Consider the following 21007-nt stretch of genomic DNA (forward strand, 5'->3'; position numbering starts at 1 on the left):
AGTAATATCGAATTCTCCGGAGCAAACGCGAGGTAATCTGTCTAATTTAACATAAAAATAATAGTGTCATTAATCGTAATTATTTCATAATTTTTATAAACGGTTGTTCATTGTTAAATATGCTTGAAACTTTCTGAAATTTATATTTATTTATTTTTTTCTGAAGTATATACTATTTTCCAAAACATAAAATTAATAATTACCATACTGTCAATTTTTTAAAATCTAACCTTGATTTGTGATTTATTTTCAATATGCACAAGCTTTCTGTAACATAACTAATTTCGCAAAGTTTATATGTAAAAGTATTCTGAATTTGAAAATAATTCAAGTGTTCATTCAGGCGCGTGCTAGAGGTCCCGGACTTAATGGAAAACCCAGATAAATAAACCCAACAATGCTTTATACTATTTGCCGAAAAAAGCTGTAAAAGTTTACTCTAAAATAGTATTCTAGATGAGCATTTATTCATTTTCCCCGGGTTGAAAAAGAAATCTAGTTATTCTAAACTTTTTCAAATAAGAGGGTGATAAATGAGCTTTTCTTTTCAATGTATATCGGTAATCATGAGCAGCGTAGCATTAAAGGATCCATAAATTCCTGCATTCATTTTATCATTTGGGGTTGAAAATTCCATCCCTAATATCGCTTCAAACTGAACGCCAAGAAAAAAAGAAATCCCGAAACTTCCATTCGATTCCTCCCACTCGAAATGGATCTTCCCTATAGAAACCTGTTTCTATAACCCCCGCCGTAAACATAGACATTTGTCTGGAAGTGTTCTCGTGGTGAATGCACAATATTCTGTTCTTGCAACATTAAAAACTAAGCGGGATCGAAGTTTTTTTTACTAGCGACAGCTTATTTATTTTCTAAGCACGGCTAGGGATATTACATTTTATTCTACAACTAGCAGTACTCGCACAGCGTTGCCCGTGGTATAACATCCAAGAGGAAAAATTAACTTTAAACTTAAGTCTAGCCTCCACCCATGCCACACGAACATAAAAATATATTTAAAAATCATCAAGAATAACTACAAAACAATTTTTATAGCACATATTCAGAAATATTTAGTCTGTTAAAAAGATAAAAATATGATATGTCTATAGACAAAACAATCCACTAAAAATATTCGATAGAAGAGTTGTTTTAAAATTTTTGTGATGAGATTCATTCCGTCTCTTATTCAATTGCAATGCAAATTAAAGAGAGACGTTTACTTCGCTCAACAGAAGACTCTCCTTCCCTAAGTTTCGACATTCTTTTTCTAATATTCGCTAACCGAACGTTTCTTTCCTCTACATTTTCATTATCACGCTTAAAAAAAAAAAAAAAAAAAAAAACCCGTAGCATTTTGGCATTTAATGTGCTCCGGCCAAGGTTGGATTTCCTTTTTTTTGGGCATAATGAGCTTTGAAATGCTGTTTAAAATTAGACTAAACAAAGAAATGTATCGCATATGCATACCACAGCTCTTGCTATTTGCACAAACGCAGTTTGTGGCTTCCGCTCATCCGCGGATAAGTGCAAAGCACAGATACTGCTTGCTGTTTTACGCATGGGAGAGTATTTTAAGTCCATATTTATTATTGTTCACAATTCTTTTTTACTGAACAAAAACCCAGGACTGCCGAGTAGTAACATATTAACTCTTACTGTAAACTATATATAAAATATAATGCTTTAAAGCATTTTTTCTCATTTTGTTCAAGAAAGGAAATTAAAAGATTTTAATCAATTATTTAAAAGAAAATCAGAAATTTAAGGGTTAATTTTAAAAGTTGGACTTCGAAGAGTACTGAGTCACAATACAATCCATGAGTACAAAATTTCATGAAAATAAGGACAACAGATTTGTATGGACAATGCAAATACACAAACATTCCCTTTTAAAAGTATAGATGCACATTCTTATGTTGATTACTTTATACATATCTTTCAAAGATACAACATGGGGGGGGGGAGGACTTAGTCATTTTCTTGAATTTACAAAAATACGAAGGAACTTTTTAAAAAAAGAAATCTATTATACTTTATATTCAAAATTTTAGTAATGCATTATTTAAATTTGTCACCAATTCATTAAATGTTTCAATCGAGTTTTCTTTCTATCTAAGAAAATATTTTCTTTCATTGTTTTAAACATTAAATTAGGTGCGAAAATTATCAATTTTCTTTATATTGGTTTTAAGGCAGACTATCAAACAGGCACATCCTCAAAAGCCCCCATACTTTAGAGCACCGTGATTTTTCCTTTCCAGTATTTTCAAAGCTATTTAATTCTGAATTTTCATTTTATTTCACAAGAGCGATGTACTCCAATTTACTCAAATTAAAATGCTATTTTAATTAGTTTATTATTATTATTTTTCAATTCGCTAACAGATAAATATGAACTTTTTTTTTGTAATTAGTTGACTGACTTGTAAGTCAACAGTCCTAGCATACGAGGGTCGCCTTTTAAATTTTTACAAAAGGATGGAAGAAAAAGAATTTTTTTTGAGAATAAACTATTTTATTGCTTTTTAAAATATTCGCCTTTAAGATTTATGCACTTTTTCATCCGTTCAAACCGAATCTTGAAATAATTTTACCACTCTGAAGTTGATATCTCAGAAACATGGTTTTGGAAAACATCAGCAGCTTCTTCAGGTGATGAAAATCGCTGCCCACGCATTTTTTGTTTGACATAAGGAATCAAGAAAGAGTCGTTAGGCGACAAATCAGGAGAATATGGGCAATGAGACATTCATTCAATATTTTTATCTTCCATATAATCAATTGTTTCAAGTGCTGTCTGCGAGCTGGTGTTGTCGTGATGAAGAACGATGCGGTGATTTTTGTTTCCTCTGATTTCGTTGATGACTTTTGGCAAACAAATTTCTGTGTACCATCTACCGTTAACAGTTATTCGATCCTCTAAAGGAATAGTTGCGATATGTCCTGTCAGGCCGAAGAAACAAGCAATCATTTTCTTGGAAGTGCTTCATGAACTTAGTAGCATTCGGTTCATTTTGAAACTCCCAAACAGTGGATTGCTGTTGAGTTTTAGGCTCATACAAACATATCAAAGCTTCGTCACCAGTAACGATGTTGTATGCGGATTTTGCTGTTCCCAATTTGAATTTTTTTTTTTAGCATTTCCTTACACCCATTTGCACGAGCCTCTTTTTGTGAGCTTCTGTCACATTGTGCGGAATCCATCTGGAACAAATCTTTTTAACAGCTAAATGTTCGTGCAAAATGGAATGTATTGCAGTCTGTGATATGCCAAGGGATGCTTCAATCTCAACGATACTTGACATGCGGATCTTCTTCAATCCTCTTGCGCACAGCATCGATGTTCTTTGGAATCACTACCGATTTTGGTCGTCCTTCACGAGATTCATCACTGACGGATGCACGACCACGACGAAATTCTGCAAACCAATTGTAAACAGTCTTCTCTGATGTTGCTTCATTACCAAAAGTTTCACGAAGCGATTCCATGCGTTCTTGTTGAGTGAGGCCTTTCTTAAAATCATAAAAAATCATCCAACCTTCACGAGTTATTTCATTTTTTTCACTCACTTGCTTCTTTTGAACACTCACTGTAAACAAAATACGCAGACGATTTCTAAGATACCCTCTAATTCCAAGATTTAAAAATCTGAATTTTACAAATATTCTGAAGACAATTTTCAGTAACGCATTCCTTCTATGGGTCGTTTGTAAAGACTTAAAAGGCAACTCTCGTACTTTCTATCAAATTACATTAAAGAAATTTTGCATTTTTCTGTCATTTTGTTTAAAATTATTTTTTAATTTAAAATGTTTCCAAGATGAGATATAAAATCCCCATGAAGGGACCCACAATGTTTTATTTCATTTTGTCACAATATTTCTTACATTAAAACTGCTAAAACAAAGATTTTATAAAAAACGATTAAAAAAATAGTTTTGAAGTGGAAAATAGGGCTCCAAAATCAATATTGCCTATATGTCTCTAGAAAGTTTAGTTGGCCTGGACAAACTTAGAAAATATTTTAGGGCTGGGCTGGTATTAAAATGCAGAGAATAACATAGCCTTTAGAGCTGTATACATAAAAACTTTCAATATTAGTTGCCCAGTCGTCGGTAGCACTTCTGACCGATATGTTACATGTAACATAGTATCAACAAATTACTGAAGAACAGATATTTCTAAAGAATTTTAATTCATTTAATTTTAGTTGACTTTAAAATATACTTCATTTAATTTTTGAACAATTATTAATAATAATAAATGAATAATTTTAAACAAATATATTCAAATTTTATTTAATAGATATTTATTATTATCTAATTATATAAGTAAAATTTTTTCACAAAAAAAAAAAAAATCGCACAACACGATTTAGCTTATAAAACAAATTAAACCTATTTGTTAGACATTTACAAATTTGTTTCATTGTTTTGCTTTTCTTTAAGTCATCAATCTTCAGTTTAACTTTATAACCAATACTTATATTCATTTTTATTATGAGGAGCGCCTTCAGTGTTTTTGTATTCATGCTAGAACAGGAAACCGCCTTAACCACGCTAAAATTATTTTCCCTATCAGTGAGCGAAGATTCGACTAAAAGGTCTTTTCGAAGATTTTTTTTCTAGTTTTTCAACTAATTTCCGATATTGAAGGGTATACTGCAAAAAGGATATAGTACCAACCTAAGGGAATTTGGAGTTACATGTACTATCAGGTGGTGAAAAAAAAAGTTCATTTAGTGCTAGAAAGCTGTAGCTCCAATCGTTGATTCTCGCGTTACTCAAGCCATGGAGTCGTCTGTCTCATTGGTTTGTTGCAATATAAAGGTAGCTACTGGAGCTATCACCATTTCCTTCTTCCACTTAAGAGTGCAAAATATAAGGATGAAATGGAAGTAGCTCGCAAATACATTCCACAAAATAGTATGTGGTTCTACGATGAACTACAACCCGACGACGTAGCAGATCCCGACGTTACAGAGGGGAAGTCTGATGATTAATGGGAATACATTTTTTTGATTTTAAGGCCAAGCTTCATGTACATATTTTTTATATTTTACTTTAAATAAAATAATATTAGAATAAATTGTATTTTAATTGTGAAATATTTTTTATAGAATTAGACTATCTATTTGGTTCCAAAAAAGAGGTGGCTCCAACATTCCAATGTCATCTGGAAAATATATTTTTGACTGACAATACTGTCATAATATGTAGGAACAAATAAGAAGATTGATCAAAAGGAAAAGCTGTACACAATTTGGAATTTTCAAACGTTTTTTTACAGTTTTCTGCAAACATCAATAATTGGAGCTAGCTCCTTTTTAAAGCAAACCCCCCCAATTACCATGGAAATAATGTAGTTGTTGGAAGATACATACATATAAAACATATTTCATAACAAACAATTCGTCTGCAACCACAAGGAAAGAGGCCTGCTTTTTAAACATAACATTTATTAGTTCTAGAAAGTTGTTAAGTATAATCTTATTGCGAAAAACGTTTCTTGCGTAGTTAATTCAATGTACATATATTCAATATCATACATAAATTACAGATCAACAAAACAGAGCGAAGGAAAACCACTCTTTATCAGAGCTCTCATCACAGATAGTGTGTGGATTTCCTGAGGATCACTTTGCTTCGGGGAAGAAATTAAGCTCAGGCACCCTCCCAGGTCTGGGGCTACTCGAGAACGCAGAAGAATCTCTCAGATCCAGCGAGGTTAATGGTTACTCACTTATTTTTATGACTCCCTGTGATTAAGATAAAAAATACAAACTGTTGACGATCTTGGCATTTTATGTATAATGAAACTAGACTATATAAATTGAAATCTGAAAATCTCCAAGTTAATCCAGGGGCCATAAAGATAAACATTTTTGAAGATCTTTTGTTTTTGTTTTTTAAATATACATTCAGTTGTTATTTAACATATTAGATTTCATTACATGTTTGGAGAAAGTTAGAATTGGAGGAGATCCACAATAGGGCAAACATATGATATTATGTTCCCTATCCCTTCTAATGACCATGAAATAATTCAAAATGCACTGAAAAAGGCAAAAAAAGTTATATGGAAAAAAGGTGATAGAGGTTTGCAGATTTTCATGGTATTTATCAGACAATGTTCATACATGTTTTCATATGACGTTTGGAAGCTTCATAGTGTATATACACATATGCACACGATGGATTTTTAAAGCTCCAACAACTTTTATATGCCAGTAAATTGATTTTCAAATACTGCTTTATTTTGTTTTCCTAATATTTAAAATTATGTATTTGTGTTTTAATTTGAATTAATCAGCACAATTTTTGATATTATTCAAATGTAGCCAAGAGATTTCATAGACAACCAAGAGATTTCATAAGCCACAATTTCAATAAATAGCATCGCAAAACATATTATATATAAATTTCTGGAATTTATTGTTATGGTTAATCCATAATCACCAATAAGTTCAGTGATGATTATGATTCACCACCAGTAATCACCAGATTAATCACAATTACTACAACTTAATACAATTTTCTTATATTATAATTACTAAATCTATCAAATGCTGCAACTGCCAGATATGAGAGATTCATTCTACTGTAGTTAGGTTTAATTAGTGTTGTGATGCATAGAACTATTACATTCAGACCAGCAATGCTTAGACCTACATGAGAACACTACTTCTTTTTACGTTCAATGTTCCAAGTATCCAAACCATTATTTTCTGCATTCAGCAGTCAGCTTTAAAAGCAGCCAAACTGTACAATTTATGAAACCTTACCGGAAGTTTATTAGGACAACATTCTTGAAATTAAAACTATAACATGAAAAATGAGAAGAAATGATAGCCTGAGCAATTAGGAGGCACTAGAAGCCGAATGTTGTAGCATGGCACTTGGAGGGCTAATGTTCAAAACAAATAAGCACTTTGTGAATTGTCCAAACAGTATTCAATTATTCGTTGGTTGCATTCCACATAAAAAAATATATACTTATTACCATAACGCATAAACAGGAATTATTTGAAAGAAAACTTTTCAACTGAATACAAGATTAGTATAAATTGCACATAAAAATAAGTAAGAATTTTCAATGTAGTAATTAAACACAACTCAAAACTTGAATCAAAATCAACACACTGATTAAAAAAAAAAAAAAAAAAATACAAAATTGGATATAGATGCAGATATTTTGATACATAGAATCATCCTGTAAAAACATAGCATTTCTTCCAAGTTTTACATTGGAAATCATTTCAAACAAATACAATCTTTAAGTAAAATCTATACTTGCAATATCACAAATTGTATACAAGGCTAATAAAATATTAACATTATAGAAATTTGATTTTTTTCTTCTTTCAGAACACCAGAAGTAAACATTAATAAAAGATGCTATTAATCAAGACTTTATGGAATTAAAAAAACAAAACCTAAAAAATGTATTGAGCAAAATTAAAATTTTAGAATATTTTTTTCTTTAGTTTAAATAAGACAAATAATTCAAACAAAATTAGAGGCAATAAACTACAAATTTTTTTAAAAAAAATATAATAACTTTGCTATTTGGTAAATTTTTTGGCAAAAATCATTATCCGTTTTATACAGATAAAAACAGTAATTTTTGACAACAAAATAGTGCAATTTTATAAATATTGATTTTAGATGAGAATTATGAAATCTATGCATAAAAACTTCATAATAACAGAAAATTCTAAAAGAATATATTTGTTATTGCTGGTCTACACTATGATATATACATTTCTTTATAAGAAATCCACTCATTCAAAATTTGGTATATTATAGTTAACCACATTGTTAGTAAAACTCTTACTCAAAGAAGGAAACATTCTTATTATTAAAACAATATTTCTTGTCAAAAACACAAACGATTCTTTTAAATCAAAATAATTATATTCAAAAATAGAACACTTGTACATGAACCTAAAATAAATAGTAATATAATGCACTTGCATTTGGAGACAATAATGGTCAGTTCAACCATTTATAATATTGCTTACTGTCAATAGCCAAAGAAATAATAGAAAGTAAAAGGGAAAAAGGGGGGATAAGAATTATAACTAGTAACAAAGCTCCCCACCACAGCAGGCAGCTACACATAAATTATTCTCAAAAATTTTTGGTACAAATAAAATACATAGGCATAAATTATATATTACAATTCTCGAAGGATTATACAAAAATAAATGAAACCGAAACATTCAATATTCAGTTATTGCTTCTCAAATGTCAAGACAATGGAAAAATATTTATTTTTAAAAACTTCTCATTTACAGATATAACATTCAAAAATTTCAAAAAAAGCAATGGAAAAGAGAGAGAGAGCTTACAAATGTAAGCCCTTTATGATGAAAAATTTAACAAAATGTGTTGGGAAAGTCTAACAAAATAAACAAATCAAAAACACCTCTACAGACTAGACAAAACTCCTAATTTAAAAAAGTGCAATATTAATTTATTTTTGCACATTCAATGAAATCATTAGAACAGAGCATTTCATACAAAATCATTAATCTAAAATTCACTGTAAAATTACAAGATACACCAAAACAAACAAAAAAAAATTTACAAATACATAATGTATATATGTATGAATGAAACAAAAAATATGAGTTCCCAATGCACTTGAAATATTCATTCCGATAATACACCCTATTTTTACATTTTGTACTCTTAACATTCAGTATGAAGGTAGAAATCGTGGCTGAAAGGCAATTTTTAATTTGAGGAAAAATTTCCACTTAAGAAGTAAAAACTGATGTAGAAGTCAACCACAGTTCATATAATTTGCAAGAAGTTTCGAGTTTCCCATCAGTTACTATGGTAAGTTGATTGAAAAGGAAAAGATAGTTTATAATTTATATTATTTTACTACTATTAAATATTTTAATAATATATTAAAAAGTAATTGATATTCCATACAACCTAATTTTACATTTACAATGAGTTGCTTTTCCCACCTTAAAAATTTCAAGCCCTCTATATCTCCACAAATAAACAAATAATTTTTTATCTAAATATTTTTCTCCTTCTATACCTCTCTCGTAACTTCTTCCACAATGTCAAATTCCGTTATCGATAATCGCAATGATTGCATGCCAATCAACTATCTCAATGGAGACATTCACCATCAACTATAGAATATTTTAGATTGAAATATATTTTTTCATTAATTATTTTCACCAAAGGTTACAGCAGATTTAAACATATTAGATAACCCCTAAAAATTATATTACGCTACAGCAGCAACTGAAATCAGTAAGTAAAATTTTCTTAGATACAAGATATCAAGGTAATTAGCACAAAGAAATTACTGGCAATTTTTGTTTATTAAACAATAAATAATTAAAAAAAAAAGTCTAAGAACAAATTGTCTTCTTTCAGAAGTCATTTTAATTTTAATAGCAAATTTTTAAAAATCCTGAACATAATTATGCAGTTGGGAAGAAATGATCAGAAAACCATTTAAAAATGTTTGCTTATACAAAATAATGCGAATCTCTTGAAGCAAAATATGCAATCCAAGTTTGAACTTTCTCAAGTTTTCAAAATTTTTCATAAAGGAGCATATTGTTGTTTTCTATTATTAATATCTAATTCAGCAACTAGAGTCACTCTTAATGAGATTGTCATCTGCAAAGTAAAAGTATTTCCCAAAATAATAATATAATAAATCATACAATAAGTTTAATTAAAATAATTAGTTTATAGGAATTACAAGTAGGAATTTTCAAACTGATAAATTAAAAACAAATGTCGTACAGTTATATCGCAATGCCATTCTAAGCAATAATAATTTATGCACTTTTGTAGATATCATGAGAGTCAGTTATTATTTTAGATGCAAAACTAACAAATTTCATAAAAGATCCATCAGAGCATGAGTGCATAACTTTTTTACACCCCAGTTAAGTTATTGTAATTAATGATTATCAATATCACAAAGAAATAGATTATACGACAGCATCTCAAATTGGGTTGACTTCTACCGTTATTAAAGGTAGGATATTTTGACAAAGGAGCACTTAAGAATTTGGAAGACACAGACCATATAGTTCAATTACATGGCAATCATTATGGCACTGTTATCAGTTTTCAGACCATCTACAAAAATAGTTGGCAACAGCAAACAAATACAATTTCGAACTCAATTCTCTCCCAAAAATTAAGAGAGAATCCATTTAAAATTATTCTTCAAATATCTATTTAAATAATTGCATATTTTTAAAAAAATGCTAACATCTAATTTCTACTTTATTGCTTTCATTTAAGCATCAAGTGTTCTAACAAGTATTTCTTTATTAAAACATCATATATTTAGAAATAAATCCTGAATTATATAGCAAAATTATACAGGAAAGAAATATTTGATTAAAAAAAAAAAAACCTATCAATAAGAAAAAGTGCATTTTGAAGTTTTGTCGCATTGCTTTTCAAGTTATTTCCTTTCTGAATTCATTTGTGAATTTTAATCAAAAGTACAAATTGTGCATTAAAATTAAAATAATTGGGAATGAACTTTGCAATTAAATAAAGCATCATTAGTGAAATATAGTTTAAAAAAAATTAGTTTTATACAATATAATGAAGCAAGCAAATATTAACTGTAAAAGGGGCAGGGGGAAAAAATCTAAACAATACTTTGTAATTACACAGAACTCACTATAATATGCTAAGTATGCAAAAATGATTTTTGTTCAAATCTTTTAAAAATCAAAACAGTCTTTTAAGTGATATTACATATGTCTGTTCTTTAAGTTTGTTCGGGGTTGCAACTGTTATAGAATAACAGAAAACTCACCTCAACAATCGACAAATCACATTTAATTTACTTCTATTAACATACTAAAACACATTAAGATGCACTTATTTTCTAAAATAATTCACATGCATTTGAAAAAAAAAATTACTTTTTATCATCGTAACACGAATAAGGCATTAATATATACTGGCAGAAGCAATGCTTTGGTATAATAAAAATGGAACAACATTATATATATATATATTTATAATGATTGTTTGATTTTCCATAATGTTGATGGGTAATACAAAAATAATTATTAGTAAAAAGAAGGGAGTAGGAAGGGGAGCCTGAAACCTATATTATTATTGCATGGTTTCAAGTTTCAGTTTCACATGCAAAGAAAAAAAAAAAAACTAAGGAAAAATACTTAAAAATCAGTTGCTTCTAAATCTAGTTGCATAAATTCTCTGACCAACGCAAAATATATTCATAATCGAGCTAAAAGATTTAGCCTCAAAATTGAGGATACTAAATAATAATAATAATAATAATAAATCTATAGTTACGGATAAGTGAAATTGAAAGGAAAAAAAAAAAAGAACATTACTTTAAGTATTATTATGCCAAATTAAACAGTATTGAATAATATTTATTTGTAAAGATCAGTAACGGACAATATACCAACTAAAACTCAATTTAAAACAAAAAGTAATTAATTCCATGGAATTGTCTCTATAGTACTAAAATGTGTAGCTTTAACATGAATCGGTGGTTTAGTAGCAGAATTTTCAATTTAACAGCCATCTCAAATTAACAATGACAATAGATATCTCAAAAAGCAAAATAAATGCTTTAAAAACAATTTATCGTTCATGCAATTAATAATCAATCATATTAATATCAGAATTAGCAAGTGAAGATAAATTTTATTTCTTAAAATTATACACATATATATTTAAATAATTTAAATTTTTTTAAAAGGCCTACAAAATTTTTTGCCTTTAAAATAGGGAGGAAAGAGCAGAATCTTCATTATTATAGTTTAAAAAAATAAATAATCCCTTGAAAATACACTTAAATAAAGAACAAAATGTGGAAACTAAAGTTTAACAAACAATTAATGAAACAAAATTCGTATCACACAGTTTGTTTGGTAACTTTAACCATAATGTCCCAATTATTTTTTGTGGACAACTCTGAAAAATATGAGAAAAACATAACAATGTTCCATGAACAATTATTCTATATGACTGGACTTGGAGTCAGAATCCATAATTGAAGAATGATTGATTTTAAACAATATTCCATTTTTAAATTTTTCTTTTTCAAATGTTCTGTATATAATATTTAAAAAAAAAATAATCTACACTTCAAATCAGTTTGCAAACACTAAAAAAAGCTCAAGCACCACCAGCACTGCAATCAGTAATGATAACCAAACATCCTCATTTCAAGAAAAACTAATAAGCTGCTCATATAAACTTTGCAACGGTCAAAAATTTAAAATACAGCAGAGATCAACAAAACTTTAGTCAAGAGGCATTGACATCACAACCATAAGGGAATGGACTCGACAGGGAGGAAGGGAAAACAAATCAGAGGATGGAGCAAAACATCCAATTACATCGAATAAGAAAGTATTTACAAAATGAAACAGCCAATATGGAAAATATGTGCAAGATATTCTCTCTAACTAAAAATAGTATCTATTCCTGCACTGATTCTCTGGAATGGGTTAGGGGTTACGAATCCATACGACGATATTTCTTGACACGTTTCCATTCCCCTGTACTGTAGTTCATCTGGAAATGTGTTTCAACAATCATGGTCTGCACCGTACCATCCACTTGTTGTACTTTTTCTTCGTTCTCACTGAGCATGATCGTCACAATCTGGCCCAAGTGCGGGCATGGGTTGTCTGAAAAAGAAAAATTGTTATCATATAATTGAAAATGAAGGTTGTTTCTTTGTAGTATAAAATCCTAGCATTTGATCTAATCTCTGATTTCTAGATGAGTTCAATTAAGTTCAGTTACAATGTCTCATTCAAAAGGAACATAATAAATATTTTAGAATGGACCTCATAATTTTGAACAGTGGTCAGATGACAAAACACCTAAGCTGCCACTCACCACTCTAAATTCTGCACCACGCTAGTGGGAAGACATTTAGTCCTCACTGATTTAACATGAACGAAATCCATACATTTGCAGTTCTTTGGCGGAATGGGGCTTAGAACATAGACCCCCACCCCCATCTCTGAAGACCAGATCTTATCACTAAGCCATTGTGGTCTCTGATTTCTAGAAAAATATTTCTAGATATCAGAAATTACATTTTATATAAATCCTCCTTACAAAATCTTCGGAATATCTTTTAAAAAATATAAAAGCCAACTTCTCGACTCACTTTCATTTTCTTAAAAATAAAAGTGAATGATATTAATGACAGCTTTCTCACTAATTGGATGTTAAAAAGATAAAGAATGAACAAATCTCATAAAATGGTAGATTTAAATTTAAAAGTGAAATGTATTTGATACATCTTTTTCACGATCATTTAAATTTTACAAACTTTAAAAATGGCCCATCAATTTCATTAAGTATTATCATACTTTTAATAATTAGAAAGTCTTAAGCATGAAACAACCATTTCTTTTAAAAAGAGAGAGAGAGATATTAATGATAGTTTTACTAATAAGATAATATCAATAAAAAAATTGACATAAAGAAATAAAATAGTAACAAAACGTTCTTTCCCTTTGAAATGTTCATATTATATTCCATTGATAAATTTCAAAACACTAAATTTTAAGAAAATAAATAGAGCAGCTTAATCAATGAACTGATTTTTTTAAATAAATTTTTTCTCTAAAAAGTACAGTTTACAACTGAAATCAGTCGACAAAATAAAAAATTTAAATTAAGAGGAAAATAAAGATAAGTGAAGCTGCAATTAACAACCAATTAATACATATGTAAAGTGTATTCAATTCCAATTTTTTGTTCAAACAGAAGAAAAGATTAACAACCACACTTTTTACAAAATATTAAAAAAATCAATAAGCAACTATAATAAAATAAATGCATAAACCAATTAAAAATTTTAAGCTTTCATCTGAAACTTTCAATACATTAATATTGCATATGTAATCAATAATAAGTTTATTTTGAGTTAACTTGGTAAGTAAACTTAAAGTAAAAATTGAATAAATATTTAAACAAATTTTCAAAAATTCCATAAAATTTTTGATTTAATATTCTATTTTTGGCTGAATATTTAATTTTTAAAATATTGTACAATTAATAATGAACATTATTTTTATATAGGGGAATAAATTTGAACATACCTCTAGAGCCAGCTATGAAACCCAATATCAAAGCCTTCTCTGGTCTCGTAACTTTGTTTGATTTGTTGAACATATCTTGAGCTTCCTGCATTTGCTCTTTCTGCAAAGAGAAATTAATTTATAAATAAATTATGTATCCCATCAAAAAAAAGAAAAATTAGTTATCTGAAACCTCTAGGTGAGATAAATGACACCTGCAACTATATTCATTTCAAGAATTCAGATAGCATATTCTCTACCTTTATTTAAATTTGAGTTTTAGGGCATCAATTACTGTCTAGTTTGACTATAAGTAAAACTTAGTTTGAAAAACCAGTTCAATAAAATTTATGCAGAAATTTGTATTAAAAAAAAACTATATCCGAAAATAAGTATAGCAAGGAAAGATGATAATTTTTAATACATAACAGATTTAACAAGTACACAAGTAGTTTAATAAATAACTACAATTTAAAAAAAAATTAATAAACAGTATATAACTTTTAGGATATAACAATTGGACAAGATTTCAACAAAAATGCTTGATTAAAAAAAATTAAAAATCTCTTATTGCTTTTTAGACTGTACATTAATCAAATCTTTGTATGGAACAATAGCCTAAAAAATGCATTCACTTAAAAATTTATTCACTAAGGACACAAGATTTCAAACAAATTCTTTGTTTGACAGTATTTATCGAAATAAACTGGAATTATATATATATATACAAATTTCGTAAATTTAAGGCATCTCCTACAAATCAAATATATATAGAGATTATAATCTGACTTTTATTTGGAACTAGGTGATATACCTGGTTTCGCCTTGGGTTAACACTTTTAATATACATAACCTATGAACTTTTTATAAAAATGAGAGATCAACTTAACTTCTGACTGATCTACTTAAAATTCAAAATCATTTGGATTAATTACAAGTCCATAGCAGAGAAATAAGAGCAATTGATAAAGGATTACAATTAATATTTCAAAAATCCTAAACAGAAAAATCAGAATGTAAAATCATCACAATTTACATTAAATTTCGTTCAATATACTAACAAAACATTACTTAAAATGCAACTTTACTTAATAAATTATCATAACACTGAGCATTAAGAAACTTTCATTTTTTTTTTAAATTAAATTCAGAATCACACCAGAATAAATTTGAAAAATTGATTAATTAACATTGTTTTCAATGCATAAAACAATAAAAAATATTAATATTTTACTTTGAAACAATAGGAGAAACACTTTGAATCTTGCGTGATTAGTGTTTGGAGAACAGAGCAAGTTTTAAAAGTCTACCAGCAGGGAAAAAAAAAAAAAAAAAAAAAAGTTTAAAACATTGTGCATATGTGAATAATTTTTCATGCTATCAAAGGTTTTAACTCATTAATGTAGGAAAAGAATCAGCAGCTTTTCAGAAGCTTTTAAAAGATCTTTCACTTATTTGAGACTTTAACTACTACACAGAATACTCAAATCGAGGAAAAAAATGAAATTTTCTCAATTAAAATTTTTTAATAGACTAATAAACGACTATTATACAATCTATTTTGAATTGCTACAGCATTCAAAGTATTATATAATGCTAATTAAATATTATTTATTTAAGGAAATTTTATTAAATTTTTTATATAATTCTAATGAATAGATAAAATAAGTTACTGTGTATATATTAATTATTAAATCTATTAAACATAATTTTATTTTGTCACTTAAAAAAATTAATCATTTTTTTTCCTGCACAAAGTTTTACATCCACATCTTCTTAATTCTTTAGAAAATCAAACTTTAGTGATCTTTGCATTTACCAAGTTATACAGAAAATTTATTACAAGCAAAAATGCACAGTAAATGTAAAATGTATAGAGAGAGGCAAGTTTCAATCAAAGCTGAAAATTATTAATATGACAGTTAACCATCGCAATTTTCTTCTAATTTCTCAATCTATCTTAGTGTCTGTTAACGTTTTGCTTGCATGTGACTTAGTTGACTATAAGAATTTGTTATAAACAGTTTTATCAATCAGACACTCTTATCTTAAGAGCACCAACCTAACTGATTTTAAAATAAAAATATTGGTTTATTCATTTAAAAACTAAAATTCTTTGATTTGACAGTCTTCTTATTTTAATCATATTTTAACAACTTCTAAATTATCTCAGAAGAGAAATATGCAAAAACTCACTGTTAGTGAAAGACTCTTTTTAGGAGGTGGTGTTGGTTGAACTATTGTATGCATCTGGACTTGCTGCTGAGGCTGTACCGCAGGAGGAGGCTGTAGAATTTGTGTGGGCACCTGTTGCTGTGGCTGAACAGGCATGTGTTGCAGTTGTAGGGATGCAGTCCCTAGTGGCGTTAGGTTGCCAATGGTCGTTGCATGGATGACTTGTGTTTTTGGAGTTTCAGGTTGCGTTGGTGCAGCATTGACAGTTTGAGCAGGAGCTGCCACCTGATTGGCTGGCTGTTCAGCGGTGGGAGGATTCGTCAATAAAACTTCTCGTTTCACCACAGGTGTCATGGTCGTAGTTGCAACTGTAAAAATTAGAAATTAAATGTTACTAAAAATTTCTAAAAACCAAATTTACTTTTTAAGTAAAGTAACCATCTAGAAGACAAGATAAGCTTCATTTCAACTGAATTTTTTTTTTGCAACAGAAGAAAAAATTTCCACTATTTTTATACCTAATATTTATTTTATAGGTTTCCTTAAATAAGGTGTTTTCCTTAAGGGTATACTTTAGTGAATAATGCAAATAATAAAAGTCTATAAAGAACAATTTCTCATATATTCTTTACGTAAGTGTAAAAACAAAGTAATCTTCTGTGATAGATTAAATAATAAATTTTTAAAATATTAAATTACTTAAAACATTACTGAAATAGAAATCAAACAATTACTTAATAGAATGATTCCAAATACTGCTATTTAATTAAATATCATTTAGCATAAAATTTAATTCTGTATTTTATAATTTATATCAATTAAAAATATCTAAGATATTATAGCATAACGAATCCCAAGCCCATAAATTAGTTTTATTGACACTTCCTTAATATCAGTAAAAAAATAAACTTTAATTTTTTTTAAAAATTATTCTGTTTTTTATGGTAAAAATTTCAAATAATTTTCTCTGTAACTTTTAGCCTAAAGGGATCAACATTTAGCCTTATCTGGTAAAACTGCCTAATAAATATTTTCACCAGATAAAAATTTTCAGGCTATATTCCTTTAAAAAAAAAAAAAAAAAAAGTTCATTTCTCATTTTTCAACAAATATATTTCATAAATGCGTTTTAATTTAAAAAATTACACACAGGATATTCTATCAATGATAGCTAAAGATATCTTTAATAATATGATTTCCCAGAATGAATTTTATCTTTGGGCAGAATTTAGGAGTTCAGCGTAGAATTAAAAAAAAAAATAGTTCAAAAGAAAATAATTTAATAATCAATTCAATTTCAACATAAATAACAATAATATAAGCCTTTTATGACATATGAGTTTAAAATTAAAGTATCAAAACAGAATAATTCAGAGAAATTTCATAAATGGAACACGTTTCTGAAGCAATATATACTCAAATTTTGCTGCTATTTGAAAATATTAAGCAAGAAAATCCTGAACAAAAACTTTTAAACAATTTTATGCATTAGATTATGAAAATAAAGCTTATCTTTCAAAATCTTATATTATAGGTTATGCTAACTACTTTAACATTAAAAACGATATTATAGTTTACCGAAATCAATTATTAATCACAAGTTAAAGGAATAAAATAACAAAGAAGAGAATGAAACCAAAGAATTGTATTAAAGCAGATTTCCCAATCCTTAATTCTATGAATATGTCTCATGTCCTCTTCAAAAATGTTTTTTTAAATTTTTCATCTATCATAAATAGATAAACTGTCACTTCCAATTTACAAATAAAAACCAATTTTGCTTCCAAATTCTTCCAATTTATAGAAACATTTCTCTACTGCATGTGATTAAATGATTTTTAAAAGCTGATACAAATATCTTTTGCACAAAATTTTACTTTTAGCTATATCTTAAATGCTATTTCAGGTTATGACATAGATCTTTTCTCATCTACTTTAATTATTCCATATAAAAAATTATTTAATAGCCTTTTGCCTTTCTGTACTCCTTCAAAAAAAAAAAAAAAAAAAAAAAAAAAAAATTGGTACAAAATATTTAGTAAAACACTGATAGTTTGAACTAGCATTTACATTTAATAATGAAAGATAAATCTGTAGTTCAATAACCTCAATGCATTTACATTCAACTCTACTTCGATGAGTAATACGATTGCCACCCAATTCTTAAATATGCTAACATTCTAACCCATTTTTTTTTTTTTGCATATCATTCTTATACCTTTAAATCAATAAACAAGGCGCACAAACATCGCACCATTGCCATTCTTTTAAATTGACAAAAGCATGTAAGCCATTCATGATATAAATCAGACCATTGATACTTCTGCATTACATGATAATAATTACCGACACTTAGATCTGTGATATTTGACTTTAAAATATTTAGTAATGCATCTTGCCACTGCTCAAGATATTTACATTTTAATATTTTGAATATTTATTTGCTAACCAATTTGTTAATTTGATAAAGCAGTAACTTGATAGAGCAGTATTAATAAATTATTTTATTGACTCAAACAACTTGTTCTAATGTTATTCTTCTCATGTTCTACTTCTGTAGTCTAAAGAATGTCCATAATAGTTCATTGTTCTATTTTTTTTTTTAATTTGTATCTGAAGAAAGAAATAAAAAGAGTTGAGAATAATTTTTTTTTCCTTTCAAAAATTTTATGTCAAACTTATCTTTTTAAATTATAGTAGACCTATGCCTTCAATAGAAGAGAAAATAAACTATGCTTTGAGTTTCTGAGTTAAAATTTACATTTGGTTTACCAGAAAATGTTTAGAACTCAAAACAAGAAAGAAATATTCATTTATAAGGAGATGAATAATATTTAAAGAAACACATTCTACCACTGATAAGCATGTAAGCCATGCCATGATAAGCATGTTTTAAGGTACAGTAGCATCAGCCTAGTAGTAAAATTATATGGATAGCCAATTACAGCATACAAATCAACAAATAACAGTAAACAGTATTTAAAAAAATATATATATGCAAGTTAATTATGAATTGTATGATATAAAAGCTGGAAAATTTCCAAGATGTATAGAATCAACAAAACTTGAGAAAAAAAAAATGAAAATGTTTTACTATATTTATAATATATCAATGAAAACAAAATATAAATAAAAATTTCTAGCACATAGTAAAGTTTGTTATGTTACATAAATTTAATAATTTGAGATATAAAATGCATTATATACAGTATGCCACAAACTCTTCATTCTGAACTAAACTGAAATCATATGATATGGACTAACTGTTGAGAAACTGACAGTATGTCAGAAATTCATCATTCTGAATTATTAGTCCAAAATAAAATACTTTACATAGTTACATTAATTTTAATTATGATTCATTAATTTAACATTTTATTAAAGATATCTTTTATTCTGAAATGTAGATTCAATAACTCATGAATTTCTTTCCAACAGGAAAAAAAAGAAACCCGATGAATGAATCAGAATTCTAAATATTTGAAGGATGATTGCAACCTCCTTACTTCCCATGATGGTCAGTAAAGGCAGTACCTTTTTAAATGTTATTTTAATCTGATTCAAAATAATATTACCGTTGTTTGGTTTTCTGACTAGTATTTTAATGACTGCTTTTTTACCAGGTAAAGTTGGAGTTGTATTGGCTGTAGTGGGAAGAGGAGTAGCTGGAGCTGGTGAAGCATAATTGGGTGTTGCGCCACCACCAGGGGCTATCACCGCAATACTTGGACCAGAGAGCTAAAGATTAAAAATGAAAATAATTATTTAACATACAACAAAATTAAAATTCTTCAAAAATTGTTAATAAAAAAAGCATATCCAAATTTACAATTTACTATATGTCTCACGACCACTGCTTGTACTTTTAAGAATAATTCTCTTACAATCTATATAAATATTTCGCTTATGCGACTTGCAAAACATTCATTACTTAGCTGGAGGAATTAGCAACACTGCAGACATGATCCAAGCGATTTCTTGCTACGTCTCCAATTCTTCTGTATTGCCTTACTTAATAATGTATCTCAACCAAAATATCATTCAAACAAATAAAAGAAAACAAATTTAAGATTTTGTAGGAGTAATATATGCTTTAGTTTACAAAACAAAATTTTGAAACTACAGAAACATCACACATTAATTTCATCATTTTGAATACAGCTAATCATTCAGAACGCTCCATCATTATTGCTCATTATAATATAAAATTTCAAGTATAATTAATAAATTAAAATAAAGTAAAAATTTAAATCTGTGATAAAAAATATATATTTATGCGATACGATGTATTAATCGAAGTTGATTAATGCGAATAAATCCATCTAATTAGTACTTGCTGCCTTTAGAAGTTATTTCAATTTTATTAACATTGAATGAACTAATTTTTTAATTCTATTAATAATTTTTTAATTAAATTTAACAGTAATTTTTAATAAAAACTAATGCCAAAGATACAGAGGGGAAAAATTATTAATTTATTTATGTGACATTTAGATGATTAAAAGCAACAATACAATATTATGTGGATATATCCTCCAACATTGATTACCAAATTATTCAATAGATAGTTCCAAAGAATTTTAATTAATTAAAACATATACTTTCAAGCATTATTCAAAATTATTTAGCATACATATATTAATGACCAAAATACACTAATTTTAATTAAAAAATTAGATATGATTTTGTTGACTACACAAATTAACATTTGTTAAACATTTACAATGTTTTTT

At 27.9% G+C, this 21007-nt stretch overlaps 1 protein-coding gene across 1 annotated transcript in view; it reads right to left on the minus strand.

Annotated features, from left to right (window-relative positions):
• Positions 1-7594: 7594 nt before the first annotated feature.
• The window catches only part of LOC129957209 (negative elongation factor A-like), a 29065-nt gene continuing 15652 nt past the window's right edge, over positions 7595-21007 (minus strand). Inside the window, exons 8-11 of the mRNA XM_056069432.1 lie at positions 19895-20012; positions 16296-16642; positions 14121-14220; positions 7595-12689 (exon numbers count right to left, since the gene is read on the minus strand). Coding sequence (XP_055925407.1) covers positions 12514-12689; positions 14121-14220; positions 16296-16642; positions 19895-20012 — 741 coding nt within the window. The 3' untranslated portion in view covers positions 7595-12513. The remainder of the gene's footprint in view (positions 12690-14120; positions 14221-16295; positions 16643-19894; positions 20013-21007) is intronic.

Source organism: Argiope bruennichi, chromosome 11 (assembly GCF_947563725.1).
Source record: "Argiope bruennichi chromosome 11, qqArgBrue1.1, whole genome shotgun sequence".
Classification (NCBI taxonomy): domain Eukaryota; kingdom Metazoa; phylum Arthropoda; class Arachnida; order Araneae; family Araneidae; genus Argiope; species Argiope bruennichi.